Consider the following 26624-nt stretch of genomic DNA (forward strand, 5'->3'; position numbering starts at 1 on the left):
AACGCACGATGACGCAAAACTTTCGCCGGCACAATAGAAAACATACCGAACCAAATCAACCGCGACACATCACAAAGTAAAGTTTTTCATGCTTGGTTCAGTGATAACTATCATTTAGACAAAGTTTTCTTTAAATAAAACGAAACAGACTATGCCTCGTACACAGTGGAGGATCAATCCCCTTGGAGGCCCAGGGCGGAATTTTTAAAGGGGAGCCTATAATTTTGCTACGGCTTTATCGGTGTTAGAGAGGCGTACTTCAAACATGATTTAACAACACCAGCAAAATCTCGGAAGGAAAGATCCCTTGCGTACACCTCAGAGTTCTGTTGCGTAGCCCTGTAAATGGGCCTAGTAAGCTAGTCTTTATATAAACGTTTGTATGCGCTAAGGAGAACTATAACGCCACATTTTCTACGATTTACGTACATTTACGAATCCTGAGTAGTCCAACGCCTTCTACGATTTTTCGCCCAAGGTACAGTTTTCAATCGGTTTACTTCACGGTTACAATCAGAGAAATTTCTTAGAAACCTGTTTCGCTCATGTTGATGTTTAAGACCATGAACAACACAATTGTTTTCAGATTTGCGAAATCAGGAAAGCATGCTTTTCAAGAGGTGACACCTGCAGTGTGGAATAAATTTGCCCATCACTATTGCTATTGCATATTATCAAACTCGTGAGAGCAATCCGCTAGTGTAAGGAAGATGTATGAAACGGAAAGCACGGTTCATCTCGCACAAACTTCCCATCGACTGGTACGAAATTCCATACCAACCAGCTATTTTCAGATTTCCGATACCAGAAAAGCATCCACGGAAGAGGTAGCACATAGTACAGCAATTTTGCTTGAAAACCGCTGAAAGGTATGCAATGTTTAAACACTAACTTTCCCGTTTTTCGTGAAAAATTTCTTCGAAAACTACCAAAGTTTCCGAAGTTAAAGTACCAGGAGAGCATGCACGGAAGAGGTAGCTCCTGGTACTGCGCCGTAAGGTATGCAATGTTTATACACTAACTTTGCAACCAACTTGCAATGCAATGCGCCGTAAGGTATGCAATGTTTATACACTAACTTTCCCTTTCGTCGTGAAAAATTTCTTTGAAAACTACCAGTTTTCGAATGTATAGTACCAGGAGAGCATCCACGGAAGAGGTAGCACCTAGTATAGCAATTTTGGTCGAAAACCGCCGAAAAGTATGCAATATTTAAACACTAACTTTCCCGTTGGTGGAGAAAAATTTCTTCGAAAACTACCAGTTTCCGAAGGTATAGTACCAGGAGAGCATCCACGGAAGAGGTAGCTCCTGGTACTGCGCCGTAAGGTATGCAATGTTTATACACTAACTTTGCAACCAACTTGCAATGCAATGCGCCGAAAGGTATGCAATGTTTATACACTAACTTTGCAACCAACTTGCAATGCAAGTTTGGTGCATGCAAGAAACTTGCAAGATGGCGCCCAACTTCGTACTTGCATGCAACAAACTTGCATGCAAACTTGCATGCAATCTTGCATGCAAGTTTTCGCATGCAATTTCTTGTATGCAAACTTGCATGCAAGTTTGCATGCAAGTTTGCATGCAAGTTTGCATGCAAGTTTGTATGCAAGTTTGTATGCAAGTTCTTGCATGCAAGATTGTATGCAAGTTTGCATGCAAGTTTGTATGCAAGTTCTTGCATGCAAATACGAAGTTGGGCGCCATCTTGCAAGTTTCTTGCATGCACCAAACTTGCATTGCAAGTTGGTTGCAAAGTTAGTGTATAAACATTGCATACCTTACGGCGCATTGCATTGCAAGTTGGTTGCAAAGTTAGTGTATAAACATTGCATACCTTACGGCGCAGTACCAGGAGCTACCTCTTCCGTGGATGCTCCCCTGGTACTATACATTTGGAAACTGGTAGTTTTAGAAGAAATTTTTCTCCACCAACGGGAAAGTTAGTGTTTAAATATTGCATACTTTTCGGCGGTTTTCGACCAAAATTGCTATACTAGGTGCTATCTCTTCCGTGGATGCTCTCCTGGTACTATACATTCGAAAACTGGTAGTTTTCAAAGAAATTTTTCACGACGAAAGGGAAAATTAGTGCCCCGGTCCTGGTGTAATTTCGTTTATACTTTAAAGTCACAAAGTCGATTTTCTTTTTTGCATTTAATTAATTACATGGAAACAAATGTTTTGTATAACCAAGGAAGATATATTTTATAAATTATTTACCTTTTCAATTATTTTTTTTGCTATAAATAACCTCTGCTGTTAAATTCCCAAAAATCAATTGGCAAACAATTGGCACAAATAGTTTGGGGACCCCAACACGACGAGGCCCTAGGCGACCGCCTACTCCGCCTACCGTTTGATCCGCCGCTGCTCGTACAGTTTGAATATTTCAATAAAGGCAACGAATAGCAATAAATAATTAAATAAATGAAGAGAAAATTATAGGTTAGTGTGGGTAAAATTCACACATTTTTCGTACAGTGCTGCACAAATAAAACGTATCAAACGTATCGTATCTTAATGGATCAGATCAAATCGAAGCAAAACAAAAAAGTCCAATGGCATCTGAGCTGAGTAATAAAAATTTTGTGATCCAAATTAAGCACACTGCCAATTTTATAATCTCCATTTTAAGAGGAAAACAACTGGTGCCATAAAAGGTATTACAATAAAAGAAAACCCCCAACGAAGGTGAAATTGCATGCCATGCTTTGGCTTGCATCGTCGTCCATAGTCGCATAGATTCACCTTGGCGTAAGACGATAAAAAAACATGGCCCCCATATTGTATGGTTGTTGCCGTTTAACCCGAGAAGACTTTCCTACCTGCAATCAACCGTAATGTGCAACAAAACGGAAAGTAAGAAAACGATTCGCATTTTTACCTTCTTTTTTTGGTTTTTTGCTGATTTTCCCCCGCCATAGCTTCGAGGAAAATCTGGGCTACGTGGTGTATGTTTTTTTAAAAAGCTCAATTGAATGGAAACTTCGGTTCCGGTTATTGAGGTGAGCTTTCCTCAATTTATGTACTCTTAGCGGGGTGTCCGCCGCAACATGTGAGGACACGTGGCAAGGTGGTATTGGTACATAGTTTATTTATCGGTTCGTAAAAAATCACACACGTACCTTTCCGTTGTTGGGGTTCGTGAGCCAGATTACGGTTGGCCGAGCCCCAGATGTGAACAAATTGTCGTGTGGAACAATTTGGTTGCAATTTCATCAAATTTTTATTATGGTTTCATTGTTACAGCCAGCAACAATGTATCAGCTGTAGCGTGGCTCTTTTGGGAACCATTTTGTTTTTTTTTCTCTACTTTACCAATTGTTTCTATTTTCGCCCACCGTGTGCAGGCGTAATGTGCAATCGGTTCGCGTTTACTGTTTTTCTTGCCGCGATAAGAAATGTGTCCGTCACTGAAGAAAATAAAACGTTGTCACATGCTACATCCACTTGGTTCAAAAAGTAACCATAAGTAAGACAGCGTGTCGTTAATTGGAATTGAGGTTTTCAACATAAAATTATTTCCCATTTTTATGCCGCCCAACGTAGACACCGGTGAGCCGTATTGCGTCAACGATTTGTTGTCAGCAGGTCACTTCCGGCCAAAAGAAAAAAAAATGTAAAACTTTTCCCCGTAACGCTTCGAAAAACATTCAAATACAATGCGGTAACGAAAATGTAATAACCGTCTCGATAAGTCTGGCCTGTGCCTTGTGGTTTCGTGAGCTCCCGCGAAAAACGAACCGCACAGCGGGACATACGGCAAAGCGGGAGTGTGCACACGCCGTAACCTTTCGCTCCCAAAAGATGTATACTAAACATCTTACACGCATTACAACAAAGATTAAGGATTTTGTGTGTTTAGTAACCTAATAAGAAGCGATAATAGAAGCGTAATAAAAGGGTCTTGCTTGAGAGAGGTGATCCTAAAGAATATCCTTTCTGCAACAAAGAGGCAATAGCATTTCACGAGATTGAATCTAATAAATACATCCCCGGATCGTACCGTGTGATTAACGTTTAATAATTCAAACACTTAATAAAGAATTTTACAATTTAATAATCTATAAACAAAAAACACATATGTCTTCCAATAGATGAACATTTTAATAGTGTATTAAAGTATCAAAGTATAAACAAATCAAAGCATTGTTTTAATCGAAAACCACTGAAAATCGATCAAATTAGTCACTTTTACAACCAAAACATTACATATTAAATCAAATTTGAAGCATAAAAGCCTGTTAGACTCTATATGATGTACTTTAAAATAGTCGAAAAATATGTTTACAGAGATGCCAACATTAAAGTAAAAACACTATCAAACTTCAAATGATTTCTAGAGAAAAATAATAAAATCTGAAGCAAAACCACAAGCAAACCGATCATTTAGGGTTACTGTGTCGACTGATTGTGATGCGAACAAAATGAGGCAATCAATATTCTTGTGCATGACGTGAATTATTCTGTCCGGGACACATAAGACCGGATCATCGCAAGAACGTTGATCTTGGACGGGTTATGCTATCGAGAAATTGCTCAAACAGGTAGTGAGTTTTGTACGTTTAATATTTATTGCAGTTTTACATGTTCAATCGAAAGAATTAATGACGTTTTGTAAGAATAAATAATAATAATAATATTTTTATTTCGAATAAAATTTCCGAGCTTTCCAAAAGACTGATGGAGACGCCTAGTCATTTGAAGAAATGTTCCCTCAAGTAGGCTGGGCTACTTTGTTTGGCCGCAGAAGTTACTTTGTTAAATGTTTTGCTTTAATTTACTTTTTTGCTGGTGGCTTCTGTGAAATCGATATCAATAATATAACACAGTGTGGACATCTTCTTGAGGTGAGTTCTTGACATCCGTCTAACTAACATCAAATCGATTTGGGATTAGATTTTGCTTTAAAGTTAAACAAATAATTTAATGCCCCGAACGAAAAGTTCATTCGAGCTAGCTCAACGTCTAGGAGCTCAACCATTCGGCCTTACGAAATCGAAACCATCGTCTTGTCTAACTTCCGGCTGTAACAATCAATGAAACTAAATATAATTACACGTTGCATAAGATATCGAACACGACCGATAATTGATTTTTCCCCGCAGCGTAACGTTTTTCGACATGCCGGATAGCAGAAGGAGCATTTGTACATGGGACATTATTTACCGTCCGTTCGCCCAATTGCACCCGCTAGATGATTGGCTTCCCATCGTAACTGTGCTTGGCTATCCGGTACCACCACTTGTCAGATTGATTGACCACCATCATCGTTAAAGCTTGTGCAGTAAAATAAAGCAGTAGTACCGATTGGGCGACCATAACTACCGGCGGCGTTGATGGGCAATCGTTTCATTCGCATAAAAACTAAGACGCGAACGATTGACCGTAACCATCGCCGGCTTCGGCCACATTGCGTTGCATTGCGTAATTCCCGAATGTCAAACACGTCCATCAGTTTGTATGAAAGACGCTACCGACCGGGGGTTGATTTGGATGGAGTTTCGATCCGGGTGACGAAAAAAAAAACACGATCCAAAGCATCAAACGAACGGACTGTTCTTTAATCACCCGCAGCTAATGCACCATGTTTATCAATTGGAATGAGTTTCATCATCAAATGTTGTACACCGTTCTATAGTGTTTGCAGTGATTATTATCCGTGGTGCGCGCATTAAGGCGATTATATTTCAGCATGCTTGTCAAGAACGTGCTTAATGATACATTTTACTACTCCGACTCACTCACTCCTATCGCTGTTTAGCTTCCGCAGTAGATTTATCATGTTATGTCCATGTTATGACGTACAGAACGGTGTGTATTGATGGGAAAAAACATAAGCCTCGATCATTAGATAAACATTCCTTTATGTTGCGCTTGCATCCACTCATATTCCTTCTCAATTAATCACGGTTGTTAGAATGTATGACAATCGTATATCATGCCGCTTTTAAGGGGGTGACACACTGCGGCAAACTAAGGTAAAGGTGAATTTGAACGAATTAAATAAATAAATTATAAATGTATGACACATTTTTTGTTTTGTTCAATTCCCGCTAAAATTCCTGTAATCTTTCATAGAAATTTTCGATTGTGTAAAAACATCAAAAAAAGCCCTGTTTTCGTTAGCAAATTTTTACACAAAAGCATTCCTCGAAACGGCCGCCGCTCACCAGAATTTGTGAAATTTAAAAACACAAACCACACGTTCACAGCGGGGGAGTGCGCACTGTTTTCGGGTTGCAATGTTCGCCGACTTGGACAACATGGCGGTGATATAATCGCTTTTGATGTTTTGAGTCCACGCTCGGAGCAGTTCGAGCATTGCTTCGCTGTTCCGCTGAAACGACTTGTGCAGTTTGGGTAAAGTTTACGGTTTAAAAAAAAAAGTCACTTCCAAGAGTTGGTCGGTAAAGTTGCTCGGTAGTGTACTGCTCCCTTTAGTGTTAAGTTAAGTATCTTTACTTTGTCTGCGGCCGACCGCATGGATATCGAGAAATTAACCCACAGATTTTCGACACATGGAAAGTAAAGGTTGACGGCTATGGTTCGCACACGCAAACTGATAATTAAACATAAACGTAACAAGAATGGATATTAATGATGCACCATCCACAATTTCGATGTGTAATTAATGACATTAGTAGCATCATTTAGTACGTTGATCGCAATTAATTATACGCTTCCGGAATCATAAATACATATTTTAATCAGATCACTTCCCTATACACGGTACGTTAATCAGTAACTCGGATCAAGTTGTACTAATTAATCTTCAAAGGGAGTAAACGATGATTAGATAAACCTAAAACATACCTGTTGTCCTTTCCTTTTGTTCTAAAAATAATTTCATAATATAGTGCTCAGCATACAGCTTCGGATGACTATCATGTTATTGTATTGGATTTATTCAACCGCACCTTAATAGCCTTCCATAGTCATTCCATTTGCACTCTTAACCACGCACTCATCAGTAAAACGATAAGCGTTTCGTACAAAGCTTCCTAAAATAGGCGTTATTACAAGCCATCCTTACGTGGCAAAACGTTAACGCTTTGTTTAAACCACATTTTTGAAATAGTCAACAATAATGCCCACATTGCACGGTGGCCCTTCCCATTCGGCATTAGGCAAAATACACAACTTTAAGTTATGCAGCCCGAAAAGGGTTTTTGCAGCTTGAACCGAAGATTGATAGACAAGACATTAGTCGAATAAATTACCTGACGAATCGCTTCAATAAAAACAGAACCAAACACCGGCTCGGTACCGAACCGAACCGAACTTTTCTCTTTGTTATCTCTTTCCATTAGGTTACAGCTGTAACACGCCTGTCAGTGCTTTGGCGGGAACAGGTAGGACGGTTAGCTGCCCTTAAACCTTACCAACCACAATAGACCACAAATGAACCAGAAATCCGCCGATAGGACCCCTGATGGTTTTAACCCCAAATGGTGTTGCGTATAGCCTTAACCGGTGCGGCCTTGAACAGTTTCTATCTATCCGTTCTATAATATCCGCTAGCGTGAGTTGATTGATGATCAACCAACTGTTACGCAAGTGCGCTGCTTTATTAAACCCTGTACGGGGGAACCGTCTGGGAGCACTTCGGTGAACACTGTACGACTGCAGATGAACGCAATTAAGCTACACGAGATCCACCAACTCTCAAGGCTTTCCGGCAAGGCAAATAGAACTTTCTTTCCACAATTCGTCCAATGGACCTTGATGGCGGCAACAGCGGGAATAAAATTACTATCCGTCTAGGTTTTGTAAGCTTTTTTTTATTATACATATCAAATGAAACATGGCTTCTTGCACATCCGACTTGCGATTAAAGTTAAACTTAAGTGTTTGACGATAATGTGTGTCTAGTGTGGTTTTTATTTTTTTTACGTTTGATGAAATCAAAACATCGTTCTAATTTTGATTGATTGTGTTGTTTGCTTAGTTCAAACATTCGTATGAACTGTGATGTTTACACACTGCAAATTTGAAATGAATTTGCTTTGTGGGCACACGTAGCACATACCTAAACCAAACTAGTAAAGCCGAACAAGTAATAGTTTCGTTAATTTTCTTCTCGATTTTAATTACACTTAGCAGCCTAAAGTACAAACTTTCCCTTCTGAATGATCATTTGCATCATGTGTAATTTTGATGTTTCTTCTATCTTTACCTTTGCTTCTTACTTCACTAGATATTTATTCGTCTTAAAGTTACACCCCTAAAACCGTCTAGTTTTATACAATCCTTGCACAAACATGAATTTAAAACAAAAAACTACATCATAATATGACAAAAATTATACGCTCAATCGAAGGGTTGATAATGGCCCCGTCGAAGGGCAAACGATAATTATAACTCCGATTAACTAGTTCAAATTATTATCGACAAAATTCGTCTGTTTGAATTTTGTATGCGTTTTGTTTTAATTACTAATGATAAAGGAAGTAAAATAAACCACATCATATTGGTTTTTCAATTGGATTATTACAGAAACATATTAAATCATAAAATATTGCAGTACGAATAAGATGTGCTACGTTCTCTTTTAGCTATTGCCATCCCTATAAAATGAAGGTAGTGTCTAGTGTGCTATCAGCGGAACTTTTATAAAATATACTCCTGGTTTTACTCTTCACACAATTAAATGATACAAACTATGTAAAGATCCTGGAAGGAAAAACAGAAAGAAAAACACACTGTTAGCATATTTTTTTGGAACTAAATCGATGGAGTAGAAAGCAACCTAAAATATATTTCTTAAGTACATGCAGATGAGGGTTTTCACTTAAACAATTGCACAATTATCGTAGTACCGAATGTATAACGGTCTAGGTTTAAATCTTTGTGTTTAATTCGCCCAAGGATATAACTTTCTTATCTTGGAAATAGTTATCAAGTATCTTCTAAGGAAATGCAAAGATGGATTGAAAAAAAAGGTAAATAAATAATGTACGAAAGTATGGGACAACAAACCAACATAACTAATTGCTTGGCACTAGAAGAAACTCGTGAAGGGGAACAAAATAAAAAAAACAGAAATTATACTCAATTTAAGGGGAAAGCACTCCCTGCACATTTTCAACAAAACAAAAGTTATTACTTGAGTTTACTTTAAAAATTCTTTGGAGTGTTTATCTTATCCGAAGTTCATGAGACACTTCATTCCAAAGATGCCGGGCAACTCAAATTACTGACGAGAAGTCATAAGTTCCAAAGTGATTATCTATCAACCATGTTTTCAAAGTTGTTGGATATTAGTTGAACGCGGTTTAAAGTTTTACACTCTACTACATTTTTATTATCAAGAAAATTATCAGACATTAAGGGAAACATCTTGGTGCTAACCAAGAGGTCGAAGGTCGAACTGATGTTAATTAATCCTATCATGACGGCTATTCGCCGTAATTTATTTTACTACGATATAAATTATCGTGAAGCTATCTGATTGGGCTATCCAAAGAAAATCACAATCAAAAACAGGACTTCAAAATGTGACTTACCTCACTCGTTGTCCTACAGGAAATGTTATATCTCCCACTTGATGATGCATGCAGCGGTTCAACGATTCTGGGAACATTTTAATCGGAGAAACTATCGCTCCAATAGGTGGACGTCAGCGGTGCTACGCACTTGAACAGATCCCTCCCGCTGCTGACTGCGGATGTGTCCGACTTTCTCTTCCTTTCCACCGTCGACGAACCTTGCGGTGTATTCAGCTTCGTCTTATCCGGATCCGATGATTTGGGCGTGTACTGGGAACGCTGCTCGATGCGCTGTTCGCGCTCCTGACGCTTTTCCTCGCGAATCCGATCCGCCTTTTTATGCCGCTCGACGTGATTCGTAAGAGCCCGTTCCGTGCGGAAGAACAGTGCACAACGATCGCAATCGAACCGATCGCCGGGATGCGTTTTTAGGTGCTGTTTCAGCGCAAGCTGACTGGGCAGTACCTCGTCACACTTCGGACACGGGTTGTCTCCGCGCTTCCTCCGCTTGCGCTTTACCTCCTCCTCCTCGCCCGAGCTGGAACTATCTTCCGGTGCTTCTATGTACACGATGTTGGACAGGCTAGAAGTTTTCGGATACTTTGGCGGCCTACCCGGACGACGCTTCGGTGGGAACGTCGCTACCGCCGGGGTGCTGGTGGCCATGTTCTTCGGTTTGCGACCCGGTCTACCCCTTCGACCAGTGCCCGGAATGCGTCCCCTTCTTTTGGGCGTACGTTTCCGCTTGTTCGGTGGCGAGAAGCTATCGTCTGAGGTGGCCGGTTCCGATTCCACCTCCGACTGCGACACCTTATACTCGTCATCATCCACCGGCTCGTCGTCGTCCTTGTCCGAGTCCGACATTGGGCAGTTTACCACGATGAAATCACTCTGACGGCGGCTTTTGTTCGCGCTGCGCTTCAAATTTTTCCGCAGCTCTTTGTCCGACGCTTCGCAACGATTCTTGAACTCGTGCACGATGCGCACCTGTCCGAGGCACCGTTCGCATATTTTGTGTGGCAAATGATCGCGCGCCGTTATGCGAATGTTGGTGCACACCTTCATGATGATATCGCTCACACGTACCGGGCCTTCAAGCTGGAATATATCGGACAGCTCGTCCGTGCCCATACACACCCGACACATTTCCAGCTCGATGGCGGGTTTTTCCTCGCGCGACACGTTCGCTGCCGCTTCCTTTTTCACGTCCTCCGGTTTCAGGATTTCGATAGTGATCTTTTTATCATCCGCCTCCGACAGATCTTGCTCGGTCCGTTTGTCTTTCGACGCATTCCCATCGGTAGCTTCTTCCGAGGGTTCCGCATCTTCCAGCACTTCCGCCTCCTCACCGTCATCCTTTTCCAACGTTTCTGTAAATACTTCTTCCACCTCCGCGGCGTCACTTTGAATCTGTTCTAATGTCTCCATTTCTTCTTCCTCCTCTTCCTCCTGCACAACTTCCTCGATGAAGCTCTCTTTGCCATCGGCATGTTGCGTTTTATCATCCTTTATCGCGTCGCCTTTTTTCTCCGACCGGCCAGCGTCCTCTTTGCTGGAGTCTGCATGCTCGACGCTACCGTTCGAATTGTTATACATATTGAGTTTTGCGGTTTTGTAGCGAATGTGCATCTACAAACAGACGCGTTCGTAAACAAACGCAATTCGTGGGAGGAAGGAATACACCAGCGAATAAACCACGGCACACAACAAACCGCACGGCACAATAACACCTTTTCCGGTTCGAATACCACCTTATCACCAGAAACGATGCAACGGTGCAGTGTTTGTAGCGCTTATTGAAAAATGCTGAGCAAAATAAAAGCCGCGCTTCTTCTACGACAAAGTTCACTTTTGTTGCACCACCGCCATATTGAAAAATGCGTCAAGTTTTCCGTTTGACATTAGCACGCGCATGCGCGTTCGTCGTTTATCCGGGGGCCACGAATAATCGGACGCTGTCAATTTGAATGCGTTCGAGCAGTTGGCTATGTTTTCCGTTTTTTCTTTAACTCTCGCAAACTTGCACCAAAAATAAAGGAAATAACCGCGAATGAATAAATTTGACAAAACACAGGAGAATAGAACGTTATTTCTTTTTTGAAAATGTCGATTCATCTATTGAATTTGAGTTCTTCATAATATATTTTTGAACAAGCTACAAATAAAAAAGACCGAATAATGAAAACACGTCACAAACATCACGATTCTTCAACTGCGCTTCATTGTTGCACGGAATGTTCTTCCATTCGCGGCGTATTTTCCGCATTGAAGAACCGCATTGTTGTATGTTTCCCAGATATCAATATTGAATTTTTAGATATGTTCGCTGAAACTATTTCAGCAGACATCATGTATAAAACGACCTTCACACGCACAAAAAAGAACATCACAGCGAAAGCGAACGGCGAAGGAATGGTTTACACAAAGCTATAAACATTTTGTAGCTTTTGGTCATGAATAGAAGCAGCCTTATTGTGCACGCGAATTTATCTTGAACCAATACCTCGTGAGACACACCAAACGGATACGCCTAGATTTCCCTAGTATGAATGAAGTACCGACCTGCAGCGAGTCTAGTGCAACGTCTTTCCCAGCAATATGTTGGACAACTTACATTCAATGTAGAGGAGCTATGCGCTGAAACTCTTTTTATCTATTCAATGTTACTCCCCTTTTGATAGAAGTTTACATCAAAAGGAAACATATTTTTGCAAATCTTGTTGTTAGTTTTTTGCAAAGTTATTAATTTATTGATTTTCTTTTATGTGAATGTTGGTGTGGAAAAAGATTTTTGAAAAACTTATAATCATAATACAAAGTCTTTCAGTTCAAAAGTAATATGCATAGCTCTTCAGAGTGCGTTATTGATTAAAAGATATATAACTATCCTTGAAAAAAAATAATTATCTTGTATTTCTTTCAAATTGCTTCTAATTGAATTTTAGCGAAACAAACGACGTAACAACTTTGTTACAAAAATAAATGAATATTGCCAGCTGGACAATGTGCTCAGAGATAGTAAACTGTGTTAGTGTTTAGTAATCAGGTTGCTCATCCACACTGACCTCATTTGTGCCGAGTTAGAGCAAAATTATGTCCACCATTTACATGCAAACGGGAAAGCCTTACATCAGATTGGAGCATTCGAGAGATAAATCTTTTACACCGATCCGCTAATAGCAGGCGATAGGCATGATTAAATTTGCATGCCCTATTGCCTCCAACATGGACCGTTTTCACGAACAGCAATAGCTGTCTTTGTTCAAATTGTCCCTTTAACCATAACATCTGGTAGCTTCACGGGAAGCCTTCTTCTCGGTATCTCAGCGGTCGCGGTCGTTGTGATTGAAGTTCTCGAGAACCCAGAAGATATGTGTAGGTGGAAGCAGGTTATTAGACGTTTCTCGAACCCACGCGCTTACAAATCGGAAAAGAAAAGTATTCCATTAAGCACTACCGAGAACGATTTTACCTTGCATTAATTAACACCTTGTCACAAGTTTGAACATCGACGATGAACGGCAACGATATCTGGTGGGTTTTTCTTTTCTTCAGCAAACTATTAACTAGCTCAGCAGAGGCTTAGAGTTTGTGCGTCTTAGTCTTATGCCGATTGCGTGGGCAATCTTGAGGGATTTCGTACGAATCTCGACCGAGCGTTTGATTACCACACTGTAAACCCTTCAACATATGGTCAAAGGGATTTAATAGCTTCAAAATTAGTCCTATCCAGTGGAGGCAATTGGCGTTAGCGGTGTTAAGCGCCGGGAACGGACAGTGCGAATGTCATGGCGGGAAAGTTATAAATTATTCCGAAACAAACCACGCAACCGCGCAACAAACACCGTATCGCCGGTTTGCTTGTGCAACAACCGCAACACCCGACATCGGTTAACCATGCAGCATCTTCTAACCGTGACAAGACGAATCTGGTCGCCGAAAGTGAAAACCATAAAGTTCCAATTACTTCTCCCACCCCCACACCCCCCCAGGTCGGTCGGTAACTTCGGTTGAGATGTGTGTTGGCAGTGGTGCGAAAGAGTTTGATGTTGCGAGACACATTACACACCCCCTGACCGGGTTGACGAATGTGAAATCAACGCGTTCGCCGGAACGGTTTGTCAAATAAATCATTCGAAATGGGATGAAATTGCTTTTACAAGTTTTTCGTTCTTCTAGGATGTGGTGGGTTTTGCTTTTTCCAACTGAATTAAGCTCTGTCCTCCTTCCTTGAGACAGTCTTCTACCGATCAAAGTTTTAGCACCTGAACTGTTTAGGAATTATTAAAACCGTCCAACATGTCCGCATTGTGCTAGTTGTGCGGGATATTCTTCACATTGAATTTTATTGGAAAAGTTAATGTTTAGCAAGAAAAAAACTTGTTCATTGGTCTGAGAAAAAGTTATAAAAATCTGCTCTCGCCAATGTCAGAAATGACCTAATGACACCTTAAGAATGTCTTCAATTGACAGAGGATTTGTTTTATCTTTTCCTTTTGGTGCCTTGTCCTTGGCATCAGCAGCTCTATAAGTTCAGCTCTTTGGGGACACACGGGTCTTCAGTGTGCTTCGTTTCAAAAACTATTACCCAACGTCACAAGTTCTTTAACGATTAGTTCTCTGGTGGTATCGATCTGTAAACTTTTCGTATCCGGCGCAAGTTTCTTCAATGTTTTGACTATGGCATCAAGTGGCCAGATAGATAGAGTTTCAAGAGCTCAAATTCTCGATGCATTTAAATGTGCTCTTTATGTGAACAATGCGTTGCTATAAGGAGGCAAAGTTTATTAAATATGAATATAAGCAAAAGAGAGCTCATAAAATTGGCCTTAAAGAAGTGGCAACACAAATCCAAAATTCCATAAATTATTGAATAAATAAATACCACAAAAAAACATTAATTACTGAAAATTTGACGTACAGGCAGTTCCCGAGATACCTTGCGAGATATGCGGTTTTTGGAAATTTGACGGAAACAATTTGAAATTTTTTAAAATTTAATAATTGGTGTTAGTTTATAGCTCTAAATCTCAGCAAAAAGATGAAAAGTTGATCAATAACACCTTTCTTCGCCGTATAACACATTTGTTTTTAACCGATTAAAATGAATTCTTTCTAAAAATCGTCTGTTTCGCTGAATAATTAAAGTGCCGAGAAGGACGACGACTCTTTGACTTTAAAATATACACGAAATTGCATCAGAATTCTATCTACGTGGAAATTCGAAATACGCAAATAATAACTGCCTGTATATATAAATTCTCTAATGAAATATGATTGATTTTCATTTACTGAAGAACTACCTGGTCGTTCTGCTATTTTTTTTATGTTGAAAACACTCAGAAATGTTTAAGTCTTTTGCTTCGAAATGATTTATAACATTATTACTGAGAACTGTTCGAGTTCAACCAAAAACTTATCGTCGATTGGTCTGGTAAATTCCACAAAACTCGAAATGCCAACTGCAGCTGCGAACTGCGTGCGATTGCAACAGGTGAAATGGCTCATGCAATATGCACAAGCCCCTGCTGCTAGCAAGCAGTTGATGCATGCGAAAGGTTGATGATTTTAATTAAGCGGTGTAATATGCTCATTGAACGGGATAAAATTCTTAATGGTAGAAAAACGCGTGATACGATTCACATTAAAATGGTAATGCATGTACGTTAATTATGGCTTCGGTTTTGGCTCTTGCTGTTTTTTTTCTTCGATCTCTATATTTTTAATAAGCAAAAATTAATTTTTGACGGAAAAAGACCCCATTAATTACTTATGGTGGTTTGCCAATCGAAAACCCGTGAAGATAGCAACGGAGAAGCTTAATATCAATATCGTTTGAATTAACACTCCAGGCAACACGGGCCCGAATTTTCTGTAAAAACCCGTGCCAATCGTTTGTTGATACTACCTTGTATCATGGGCACACAATTTTCCAGCACGCAGAAGAAGTTCGATGTTGCGACATGGGTTGTCTTTATTGTGGCTGTAATTTGTACATACCTTTCCTGGCCTAATGTTACATTCATCACATTTGCGGTAGACGCCCTGGAAGAAAGTTCAACGAAGCAAAACAATTTCGATGGCATTAATGCAAAGAGCAACAGATCCGGTGAGTGCCGGCTAAGTACATTGAAACCATTACGCAAAAAAAAAGACACCATCACTAAACGTCCAACATGTTCTGGTCTTGTGGCAGGCCTGGGGCGGGGGTGAGAAGGATCCGAAATTTTGAGCTTCAACAACATTGGTGGAATACAGAATACGGAGAACATATCAACAACATTCGTTAGGTTGTATCGGTTTTTTTTGGAACAACTCGGTACGGATGGACAAGAACGGCACAGGACCTCTTCTTCCCAGCAGGTCGGAAAGAGGAAGCCTGATAGTTAGTGTCGTGTTTGCATGCATGGCTGAAAAAAGGTGTACAATTAGAGGAAGATTAAAAGTTATTGATATAAAACAAACAAACAAACAAACAAACACCCAACAACACTAAACACTAATTATTCCAAGTAGAAGATTTACAGAAATTGTTGATAAAATATAGGGAAGAAAATTGTAATAACGGTATTTGGGTCAAAAAAGCGAGCGATTGGGAACGATTGTAATTGGTAGAACATGTAAAAGTAATTAGAAACACATCAATACACAAATCGTCTCCACCGGTACACACATACAGCGTCGGTAACTTACTAGTTTGATCACGTTCTTGCACTTGTTTCTCATACGCAGCGTTTGCTCGTTTGACTGGGATGCTGTGATGTACTACCGTCCAGCCAGCGTACACCGTACCGTTTGCTAATCACTACATGGAAGCGCCGAAGAGGACAGATCCACCGCTTTTGACAGAGCCCCGCAGAGCACACCGCTTTCTGCCATCGCCAGATACCTGGACCAGATTCCTGGCATACACACACAAACCCGGCACGATCAAACTTTTACCACCCAATTACAAAGTTTCGTGCAAGGTTACTCTTACCCGGTACGTAAACCCCAACAAGCCAAGGTTCTGGAAACGAGGCTATTGCTGGCGTTTGTTTGTTTAGTATAGGATCAGTTCGGTCAAATAGTGTGGTCCCCCCCGATTTTTTTTTTATTTTTGTATTTTCCTTTTGTCCCTTTTTGAGCTTTCGTTGCAATTCGAGAGTATTAAAGTTCTTTACCGGTCGATCTTCCTGTGAAAAAAAATATCCCTCCCGGGAGACTGTTCCTGAAGGAACGCAATATTGAATCTTGTTTTCGCTGATAGCATTTAAGGCGTTCTGGTCTGATTATACGAAAAATTAGCCTCGAGGGAGACAAAACCGATTGGATCCGGGGTGTTTTTTTCCCTGTCTTTAGCGAAGAGCTTTTATAAGGATGATTTGAATGCGTACCAAATCGTCGATGGTATTGATTTGGGTCCTGCTTTAGTTTGGTCAATTTATTGCAAACACATTTAAAGGATTCATTTAATTTAATGTGGTGATATTTCTTTCATTTGCCTAAATTCTTTAACAATTTTTTGAGTTCTTTCACGATGCTTGTATTTGATTCGTTCAACATATTGTTTAAGGTTTTTATGTATAAGTCACTACAAAAAAAAAGTAAAAATAATTGTTTATACTTACATTTTGAAACATATATATTAAATTTGCATATTTTTTTACCACACGTTAATGAAAAAAACCTGATAAATATCACTTAAAAATGTGTTATATACTTCGTCAACTTCGAACGAAAGCAAGTGTTCCCGGTCTCTAAGTGATAATGTAATACAAAATTTTATATTACAATATTGATACAAACGTTTTGCAGTTGCAATACAACGAGTTTCAAGGAAGATAAGGGACTAATAAAACATAGAAAAAAATCGTTTGTATCCAATTGATGATATAATGCTAGCAATATGTAACGTAATATAATTAATGCAAAAAAGAATTAGTCTATAACCAATCCAGAGTGCTGTAAATGTGTCATAAATGTTATGGTTCGTGCTATGTGAGTGAAAATTTTCCTTGAGCTAATATTCTAATTATTTGTATTTATGAGCTTTAAAACAGAAAAACGATTGTAGTTAACTCTTAAACTTGTGTTTTCGTTACCTACAGTAACGAACGACCGAATAGTTCATATTCTACACGAATTAAATAAATATAAGAACACATTTGTTGTCAATTATACAGCAGTTCTATATGCTGTGTACAACACTCTCGTAAGAATAGCATAATTTTTCAATCATGCCGAAAAAACGCCTCTTGCAATCGATGATACGGAAAAGGAAAACGGAACCGGAATGATTTATGATTGTGGTGGCCAACCAAAAGCCGGCTACGGGAAATATCCCATTCGCCACGATTCATTAGACACAGTTTGCATTGGATGGTAGGAATCGTTTGTGCTTTTTCCCAAGGATAATAGACGATAGAATGGATTGAAGGTAAAAGCTTGAGCATGTCTGTGAGTTATGAGCTTTTAAAGCGAGAGGCCAAAAAAATTATTTCAACTGGAATATCTCTGTTTTTGACTGAACTAATAGTTTTCCCTCAATATGACTGTATGAGTGTTTGAAAAAAACGTCAGAATTATCTACATGAAGCTTACGTGGAGTAAGCTTTACGCTAGAGGTTATTGATCTGCTGTACCTACTTAAACTAACTGAGTTACCCATCCCGCTGTGCTGATAATCAATGTTGATCCTACGAAGGGTAAGTGGCCAAAAATGGTCAATAATTGAAAGGCTTAATGGTATTCATTACTCTCTAACTCTTTTACCGCCCATCCATCGCATAATCAGCCATTATTAATTTTCATTCACCAAAAGCTCGATTAAGATGCAAACTTCATCTTCGTTCAGTTGATCGTGCGCTAAAAATATCCGTTCAACTCGCTAGGGCTCTACTTTGCCCATCTTTATTGTTATTGTTGAATTATCCGTAAAAGTGGTGAAAACCGTTTCTAGAAATTGATTACAGCAGCGCGATTGGATGGAAACGAAATTGTGCTACAGCTAGAAATTGATCACAAAATTGAAATTCCACCAACCGTCCGATGGGTCACGTTTGCAGCGACTTTGTAAACATTTCATTCCGCTTCGGGGAGAACAAATATGCCGCCAATGCTCGGTTTCGGTGGCCGTTCGGCACCGTCGCTAGGTTCGGTGCGCTACTTGTTTGTTGCTAATATTAACAGTATGATGGCTTGCGTAAACAATCTGCCGCACTCCAAGCAAAATTGATCGGCGCATAATGCGCAACTGGCTTTGTGAAATGAAACGAGCGAGCGGATGAAATCTGGGGTTGTCTGAAAAACGCGTGTGAATTTCCTTATTGTTTCTATTCTTTCGGTGGAATCTTGTAACCTTGTAACCTTCTCGGTAAAACAGACCTCCACCGACGAATATCTTATGGCTAGCCAGCGGCGGATCAAACGGTAGGCGGAGTGGAATAAATTTGCCCATCACTATTGCATTGCATACTATCAAACCCGTGAGAGCGATCGCTAATGTAAGGAAGATGGATGAAACGGAAAGCATCCTTGATCTCGCTTAAACTTTCCATCGGATGGTACGAAATTCCATACAAACCAGCTTTTTTCAGATTGCCGATACCAGGAAAGCATTTACAGAAGAGGTAGCACCTAGTACAACAATTTTGCTCGAAAACCGCCGAAAGGTATGCAATATTTATACACTAACTTTCCCGTGGGTCTAGAAAAACTGCTTCAAAAACTACCAGTTTCCGAATGTATAGTACCAGGAGAGCATCCACGGAAGAGGTAGCACCTAGTACAACAATTTTGCTCGAAACCGCCGAAAAAAACCAGCTTTTTTCAGATTTCCGATACCAGGAGAGCATGTTTTTCAAGAGGTGACACCTGGTACCAGCCGAGCAAGATGGCGCGCAAGAGGGCGCCCATCTTGATATGCAATGTAGAGCAACACTGCATACAACTTGCATGCAAACTAGCATGCAAACTAGCATGCAAGATTGCATGCAAGTTCTTGGATGCGAGTTCTCTCCTGCAACCAACTGGCATGCACCAAACATGTACAAATTTGTTGCATGCTGCGTGTTGCGTTGTACAAGTTTGTTACCAAGTTGGTGTTTAAACATTGCATACCTTTCGGCGGTTTTCGGGCAAAATTACCAGGTGCTACCTCTACCGTGGATGCTCTCCTGTTATTATACATTGGGAAATCGTAGTGCTATTTCGTTTATAATTTCAAGTCACAGAGTCGATATTCTTCTCTGCATTTAATTTATCTATCCGTGCAAATAGACATGCAGCGAAATTTCGCAAAGTAGCTCAATCTTGCAAAAAAAACCCACATCTCATTTCGAGACAATTTAGCGCCTACTGAGGCTGTCAAATCATTACCTTGTTTTGCAAGCCGGCTCGTTATCAAGCTCCTCATGCAAAATCGAACGCATCAGTCGGTTGTGTCTAGCCCAAATGCGTGTCCTCATTCTTCTCATTGTTAAATAAATTCGATTATAACCTACAACTTACAAAAGAATATATAGTTTTAAACAAAACATACACTGATTTTTTATTTGTATTTGTAATCAATCACAGCCAAAATTGAGCTATTTCATGCACGCGATGAAAACGACAAGCCGTCTTTTATATGTGAACTTATCATCGCATTTCATCGAATAGCATTGCGAAATGTCTCACTGAAAAATCGCTACATGTCTATTTGCACGGTAATATGGCAGCTCGATATTAACTATGATTGCTAGATCATATGTAAAATTGCACAATGGGTCTCAATGCCCCCCTCCCCTTCATTGTATTTAAAATTAAAGGCCCCAACTACAATTCCACCCTGGGCCTCCAAGGGGATTGATCCTCCACTGTGGCTAGCGTTAGCGCAAACCAAGCTTTAATGGTGGATGACAAGTTCACACGGTTCCGCACGGAAATAATTCAATCGCTAACATATATCATACCCAGGTTGTGTGTAAAACTCTCGCCAATCATCTGCAGGATGGCAAAGCAAACCGAATGAAGTGCACCCGAAGAGAATTACGACAAGAAATAGAAGTTAAAGAACTTCTGGGGCAAGGAAACATAAAGAAACAAGCTGAACAAAAGTTTCGCAAAAAGGGCTTTCATCGTTCGCTTCTGTTCTGTTTTGTTATTCCAAAGAACAGTGTTTTGGACCGAGCATGGTCGGAAAGTTGTTGTAAGTGGTAGCAAAAAAAAAGGGGGGCATTCTTTTAAAGAAGTATCTCGGTGGGGCACGTTAGCTTTTACATATTCTTCGGTGGGCGGCTTGGTTCGAATTCTCGCAGTTTCTTGCGTCCAAGATGATGTCCAAATGCGGACCCGAAATGGAAACAAAAAAGTGAGGGTTACAAAATGTAAATTCTAGTGGGAAAACAATTTTTTTAATGTACGTGTTTTTTTTTTTGCTATCAACCCGAACAACAAAACCCACAACGAGGAGTCCAAGCCCGTAGACCGCAGCTATCAGTTGTTTTAAGCCGAGCAGTTGTGGTGGTTCTGATGCGCTGTATCAGTGTGTTGCTGGTTTATGGTTCGCATATAAGTTATTCAACTCCACCGAAAGCAGACCTTCAGTGACGAAAGCTCTGTCCAAACGCATGTTGCCCGCAGTTGAATGTTCTTCCACAACATTAAAGTCAACACGCTACCCCTCGCAGCCCAAGGGTGTTCGTCATTCGGTTTACCAAAACGCCCCCAAACTGTGTCAATAAAGATGGCAGCTTTGTCACCACGTCTGGGGCGAAGCATGAATAAATGTAGCATTCATACAACGCGTCCAGCTTTCGATCACATCGAAACACGGCGATGCGGCGAATGTCAGTTATTCGAAGCTGGTCGAAGATATCGGAAGCTCTGAAGTAAAATGAAGTGCCTGTGTGTGGTTTTAGTGTTGTGCTACATAACAGTGGTTGCCGCCCAGGGCAGTAAGTAATGGGTGCCGATGCGGAGCTACGAGTTCCGCAAAGTTATAAGTGGAAAATCAGATTTAAGGAAGAAAAAAAAAACACTCGTCTAATCAGGTGTCTAATCTTGTTATCTAATCGGCTCAGGAAATGATAACCCACCCCTCCTTTTTGGGGGTGTACTGTTTCAGTGTCAAATCATGTGTCTGAATGGCATAATTAATAGACGTCGATGCCCGTTTCGGGTGGTTACGGCCTTGAGCATTCTCACACAACCCACCGGTTCCCGGATCTTGATAATGGCCACCTGAACTGGTACCCTCCGAGCAGATTAGCAATAATGAACCCCCATTAAATGCTTAATGACAAGCGGAGCGTCGGAAGCTGGAATGGCGGATAAAGCGAGATGATTCGATGGGTTTTTGAGACCTGCCAGTCCCGATCAGCATCAATTTATGACACGACCCTTGACAAGGTACACGCTAATGAAACCGTTTCCCCGCTTCCTTGCATCCGTTGCAGATATCGTGTGCTACTACGACAACCGGGCGGCCAGCTACGGTACGCCAACCGTTCCGGGAAGCTTCGCCTCAACAAATTGCACGCATTACGTTTACGATGGGGTTGGTGCGACGGCCCAGGGTGATATACGCATACTGAGCAGCTACGACACGGCATGTACGCACCGAGCTTTACCCAGCGGCTTTCCTTGCCGACAGGCCACTACAGATACTTTGCAATTTTCCTCCTCCCTTTCCCACGCACAGCTGGATTTGCCGACTTTCAAAGCATTCGCCGAACGAACACCAATGCCAAGCTGTACGTGCTGCTCGCTTCCGATCGTGATGGTGGCAAAAACTTGAACACGGTAAATGGGGGTTGTCCGAACGAACGTATCGAAATTTAAGCACTGGGTATCGCTCATATATATGTACCGGCCCCATGTGCCACACCAAAATAGCTCATAAATCTGACGAAAAAACTTTACGTTTCTTCTGCTGTTTTTTTTTTTTTTTTTTTTGGGGGTAACTTCTTCAACATCACCCCCCATTCAAAGGCCATTGCGGGGAAGAGTGATAAGTTGGTGAACAGTATCGCCATTCTGCTGGAGCAGTACAACTTCGATGGTGTGGAAATCGACAGACGGACGAGCTCGAAAGACGATTTCGACAAGGTACGCCGGAATGGCAATTGCTGTAGCGCCCGGCACCATTTTGTTTTTTTTTCCGTTGCCTTGGGACGCACCGGAAACGAACCGGCCACCCACCGCCCACTGTGATCTAATTTGATTTGTCATCGTTTGGTGCTTTTGTTTTTTTTTTCTCTCTCTATCTCTTTCTTTGCTACGCTTTCATGTTTGCGCTTTATTTCCAGAGTGCTTTGGCCAGATTCGTCAACAAACTGCGCTCGAGACTGTACATGATTAACAAGCAACTGGCCGTGTCCGTTTCGGCACAGTTCAACGATGCGTACGATATCACTTCGCTAAGCCTGTAAGTAGCTATCGACCCGGAACGTTGTTGATCCATTCGAGTGCGCTAATGCGCGGCTGGGGAAAGGTTTTGATCTTGCCACTGACAATGGCACCACACTTTCTCTTTTGCTCTCTCTCTCTGTTATCCCGGTTCTAGGTATGCCGATTTGATAAACCTGCATGCGTACAACTTCACGGCCACCACCGCCAATACCCTCGCTAATCTGGCACCACTGTTTTCGAGCACACCCAACAACGTCGTCAGTGTGGTAAGCTTTTCGACCAACAGGGGGTTTGAATTTCGCACTCAAAGTGTTTTGATTTCCCATTTTGCTTCGTGCCCGTCACAGAACTCCACAGTTTCGGCCTGGCTGGCGGCCGGTGCGCGTAAGAATAAGCTGAACCTGGTGGTGGCTTCGTACGCCCGCACGTACAGCCTGGTGAGCGAAGATCAGCGTGCGGTCGGGATGCGTGGCACCGGACCCGGTGACGCCGGTCCGAACACGAAGCGGGCCGGTATTCTTGCCCGGTACGAGATTTGCAACCAGCTCGAAAACTACGGGATGGTAAGCGATACCGTCACTGCTACCGCGTACTTCTACAAAGCCAAAAATTGGATTACCATCGAAACGGAGGACACGCTGGTGCAGAAGTTCACCTACGTGCTCGATAACGCACTGGCCGGCATCGGTGTCTACACGCTCGATCTGGACGATCCGGATAATACGTGCGGCAATGGGGCCAGCCGCATCTCGGAGCTCGCCCACCAGTACTTCGCAACGGGCTAGTGGACAAACATTGTGCATATCTGTGTCACCTTTGAAGAAATACATTCTGCTCCGCTATTAGCAAACAACAACTACAAAAAGACACCTGTCCTATTGCTGTGCACACATTCGTGTTACACATCATATCACTCCAGCACAAGAGGGGTTTAAGTTGCAAAAAGGGGTGGTACACAATTTTGTTACACATTGTAAGCTGAAATTGGGCTGAAACAACGTTGTTTTGTTTTGTTGAAACACATCCGATGAAAGCGGATGTAAATAGAAGGCACAACGGTAGAGGGATACGCTTTTGGGGATGCGTTCGCATCGCTACGGTTGGTAGATGATAGATGTGGAATTGAAACAGCGAGGAAATAGTCAGAAAATTGCTTATTTACAATATGTACAGGGTAAGGTGCTTGAACGTTTTTTTTTTGTTTTGTTTTTCTATTTACATAGGATTGTATGTCGAAAGGTGGTTTTATTTACAAGTGTTATTTTGGAACGGGAATGTTAAGATGCCATTTAAAACAAGATCTATACCGGGGCGGGTGAAGAAGAATAAATCTATTGCATAGACTTACATTTTTTTCAGGAACTCGATGAATCTGAAATGGAAAACAAATGTTTTAGCATAATTTTAGCTTAAACTATCATTCTACATAAATAACAGTGGTGGTGGTAATAAATACAAAAAATCCATTTTCGATACCAGGAAAGCATGTTTTTCAATAGGTGGAATAAAATTGCGCTGCAGGTAAAATAACCTGCATAATAACGGATCAAACTGTCCAAACACTTCATCATATCCCCGTGTAGAATACTGTTCAAACTACATTGTTGTAATCTCGGTAGCATTCGCATCGTTGTTAGACTGAAATTGTTCTAAAATTTCCAATTCTAAATCCATACGGTTTAAGATCATCGCCGCGAAATCGTTGATCTAAATTACAAAAAGAACACGAAAAAAGATACTTAAAGAAATCAAGTATGCATTGATGTAAAAACAATGTATTCAGTGAAGAACCTATCATAGTAGTCTTGCTAAAACATTGTCGTGCGTGCTGAAAGCGGTCTCGTTTTCTTTGCATTGAAAACTCAGTTTGTTTGAGAAAAATTAGTGAGTGCTTTGTGGTGTTGTATCCTTATAATTGGCTACTGACTATCAAATTGTGCCTGAAGAGCACGTAGTGTGTTTCATACTGATGTAAATGTGCCAGTATAAATGTGACGAAATTATCGCAAGTGTCTTCACAATGAGCGAAGAGATCGGCCCAGAAATTGTTGGATTTCTTGACGCACGGACAACCGACCTAAAATTGGAGCATCAAACTTCATACGCGAAAATCAAGCAAACGATCGAAATTCACATTAATATGTGCAGGGCCTCGAGAGTTGACAAATTTGTCCAATGACCAAATCAACTGGTCAACTGTGAAAACCACTATACCGTTGCCGCGCACACAATTGTTTTCAGATTTCCGATACCAGGAGAGCATGGTTTCCCAGAGGTGACATCTGCAGCTTGGGACAAATTTGCCCATCACAATTGCTATTGCATGCTATCAAACACGTGAGAACGATCGCTAATGTAAGGAAGATCAATTAAACAGAAAGCATCCTTCATCTCGCTCAAACTTTCCGTCGGCTGGTACGAAATTCCATACAAAACCAGCTGTTTTCCGATTTCCGATACCAGGAAAGCATCCACGGAAAAGGTAGCACCTTGTACAGCAATTTTGGTCGAAAACCGCCGAAAGGTATGCAATATTTAAACACTAACTCCCGTTGGTCGAGTAAAATTTTGCAGCAATTTTGCTCGAAAACCGCCGAAAAGTATGCAATGTTTAAACACAAACTTTTCCGTTTTTCGTGAAAAATTTCTTCGAAAACTACCAGTTTTTGAATGTATAGTACCAGGAGAGCATCCACGGAAGAGGTAGCTCCTGGTACTGCGCCGAAAAGTATGCAATGTTAATACACTTACTTTGCAACCAATTTTCCGCCGTAAGGTATGCAATGTTTATACACTATCTTTGCAACCAATTTCCGCCGTAGGGTATGCAATGTTTATACACTAACTTTTCATACAAACCAGCTGTTTTCAAATTTCCGATACCAGGAGAGCATGTACTTCAGGAGGTGACATCTTCCATCTCCCCCCCCCCCCCCTACCCTCACCATCGGTCCATGGCGCCCAAGATGGCGTCCAAGATTGCGGACAAGATGGTGGACAAGATGGCGGACAAGATGGCGGCCAAGATGGCGGACACAAGATGGCGGCCAAGATGACGGACAAGATGGCGGCCAAGATGGCGGACAAGATGGCGGACAAGATGGCGGACAAGATGGCGGGCAAGATGGCGGACAAGATGGCGTACACAAGATGGCAGCCAAGATGGTGGACACAAGATGGTGGACAAGATGGCGGACAAGATGGCGGACAAGATGGCGGACAAGATGGCGGACACAAGATGGCGGCCAAGATGGCGGACAAGATGGCGGCCAAGATGGCGGACAAGATGGCGGACAAGATGGCGGACAAGATGGCGGACAAGATGGCGGCCAAGATGGCGGACACAAGATGGCGGACACAAGATGGTGGACAAGATGGCGGACAAGATGGCGGACAAGATGGTGGACAAGATGGCAGCAAAGATGGCGGACGAAATGGCGGACAAGATGGCGGACAAGATGGCGGACAAGATGGCGGACAAGATGGCGGACACAAGATGGCAGCCAAGATGGCGGACAAGAGGGCGGACAAGATGGCGACCAAGATGGCGGACAAGATGGCGGACACAAGATGGCGGATGCAACATGGCGGACAAGATGGCGGACAAGATGGCGGACAAGATGGCGGACACAAGATAACGGCCAAGATGGCAGACAAGATGGCGGACAAAAGATGGCGGACACAAGATGGCGAACAAGATGGTGGACAAGATGGCGGACAAGATGGCGGCCAAGATGGTGGACAAGATGGCGG

At 41.5% G+C, this 26624-nt stretch overlaps 3 protein-coding genes across 3 annotated transcripts in view; 1 reads left to right on the top strand and 2 right to left on the bottom strand.

Moving 5' to 3' along the window:
* LOC128305823 (G-protein coupled receptor dmsr-1) overlaps positions 1-15542 on the bottom strand; it is a 35450-nt gene extending 19908 nt beyond the window's left edge. The window contains exon 1 of the mRNA XM_053043438.1: positions 15498-15542. The gene's annotated coding sequence lies outside the window, so the exon portion shown is untranslated. The remainder of the gene's footprint in view (positions 1-15497) is intronic.
* Positions 7771-11335, bottom strand: LOC128305822 (uncharacterized). The gene is made up of 2 exons (XM_053043437.1): positions 9516-11335; positions 7771-8682 (listed from the first exon to the last, which is right to left on the bottom strand). The coding sequence occupies exon 1, from the start codon at positions 11124-11126 to the stop codon at positions 9594-9596; it is 1533 nt and encodes a 510-aa protein (XP_052899397.1). The 5' UTR covers positions 11127-11335; the 3' UTR covers positions 7771-8682; positions 9516-9593.
* A 5812-nt stretch (positions 15543-21354) lies between the features above and the next one.
* LOC128304972 (probable chitinase 10) lies at positions 21355-23656 on the top strand. The gene is made up of 7 exons (XM_053042227.1): positions 21355-21415; positions 21917-22072; positions 22162-22262; positions 22452-22568; positions 22769-22887; positions 23026-23137; positions 23219-23656. Exons 1-7 carry the CDS (start codon positions 21355-21357, stop codon positions 23654-23656), a joined length of 1104 nt encoding a protein of 367 aa, XP_052898187.1.
* The last annotated feature ends 2968 nt before the right edge of the window (positions 23657-26624 follow it).

The sequence above is a fragment of the Anopheles moucheti genome, chromosome 3, assembly GCF_943734755.1.
Source record: "Anopheles moucheti chromosome 3, idAnoMoucSN_F20_07, whole genome shotgun sequence".
Lineage (NCBI taxonomy): Eukaryota > Metazoa > Arthropoda > Insecta > Diptera > Culicidae > Anopheles > Anopheles moucheti.

Excerpts from the sequence above, each read along its gene's own strand:
- LOC128304972 (XM_053042227.1), top strand. The coding sequence starts at position 21,355 with ATGAAGTGCCTGTGTGTGGTTTTAGTGTTGTGCTACATAACAGTGGTT. Across the intron at positions 22,073-22,161 it reads GAGCAGCTACGACACGGCAT|CTGGATTTGCCGACTTTCAA; the intron begins GTACGCACCGAG and ends TCCCACGCACAG. Across the intron at positions 22,263-22,451 it reads GTGGCAAAAACTTGAACACG|GCCATTGCGGGGAAGAGTGA; the intron begins GTAAATGGGGGT and ends CCCCATTCAAAG.
- LOC128305822 (XM_053043437.1), bottom strand. The coding sequence starts at position 11,126 with ATGCACATTCGCTACAAAACCGCAAAACTCAATATGTATAACAATTCG.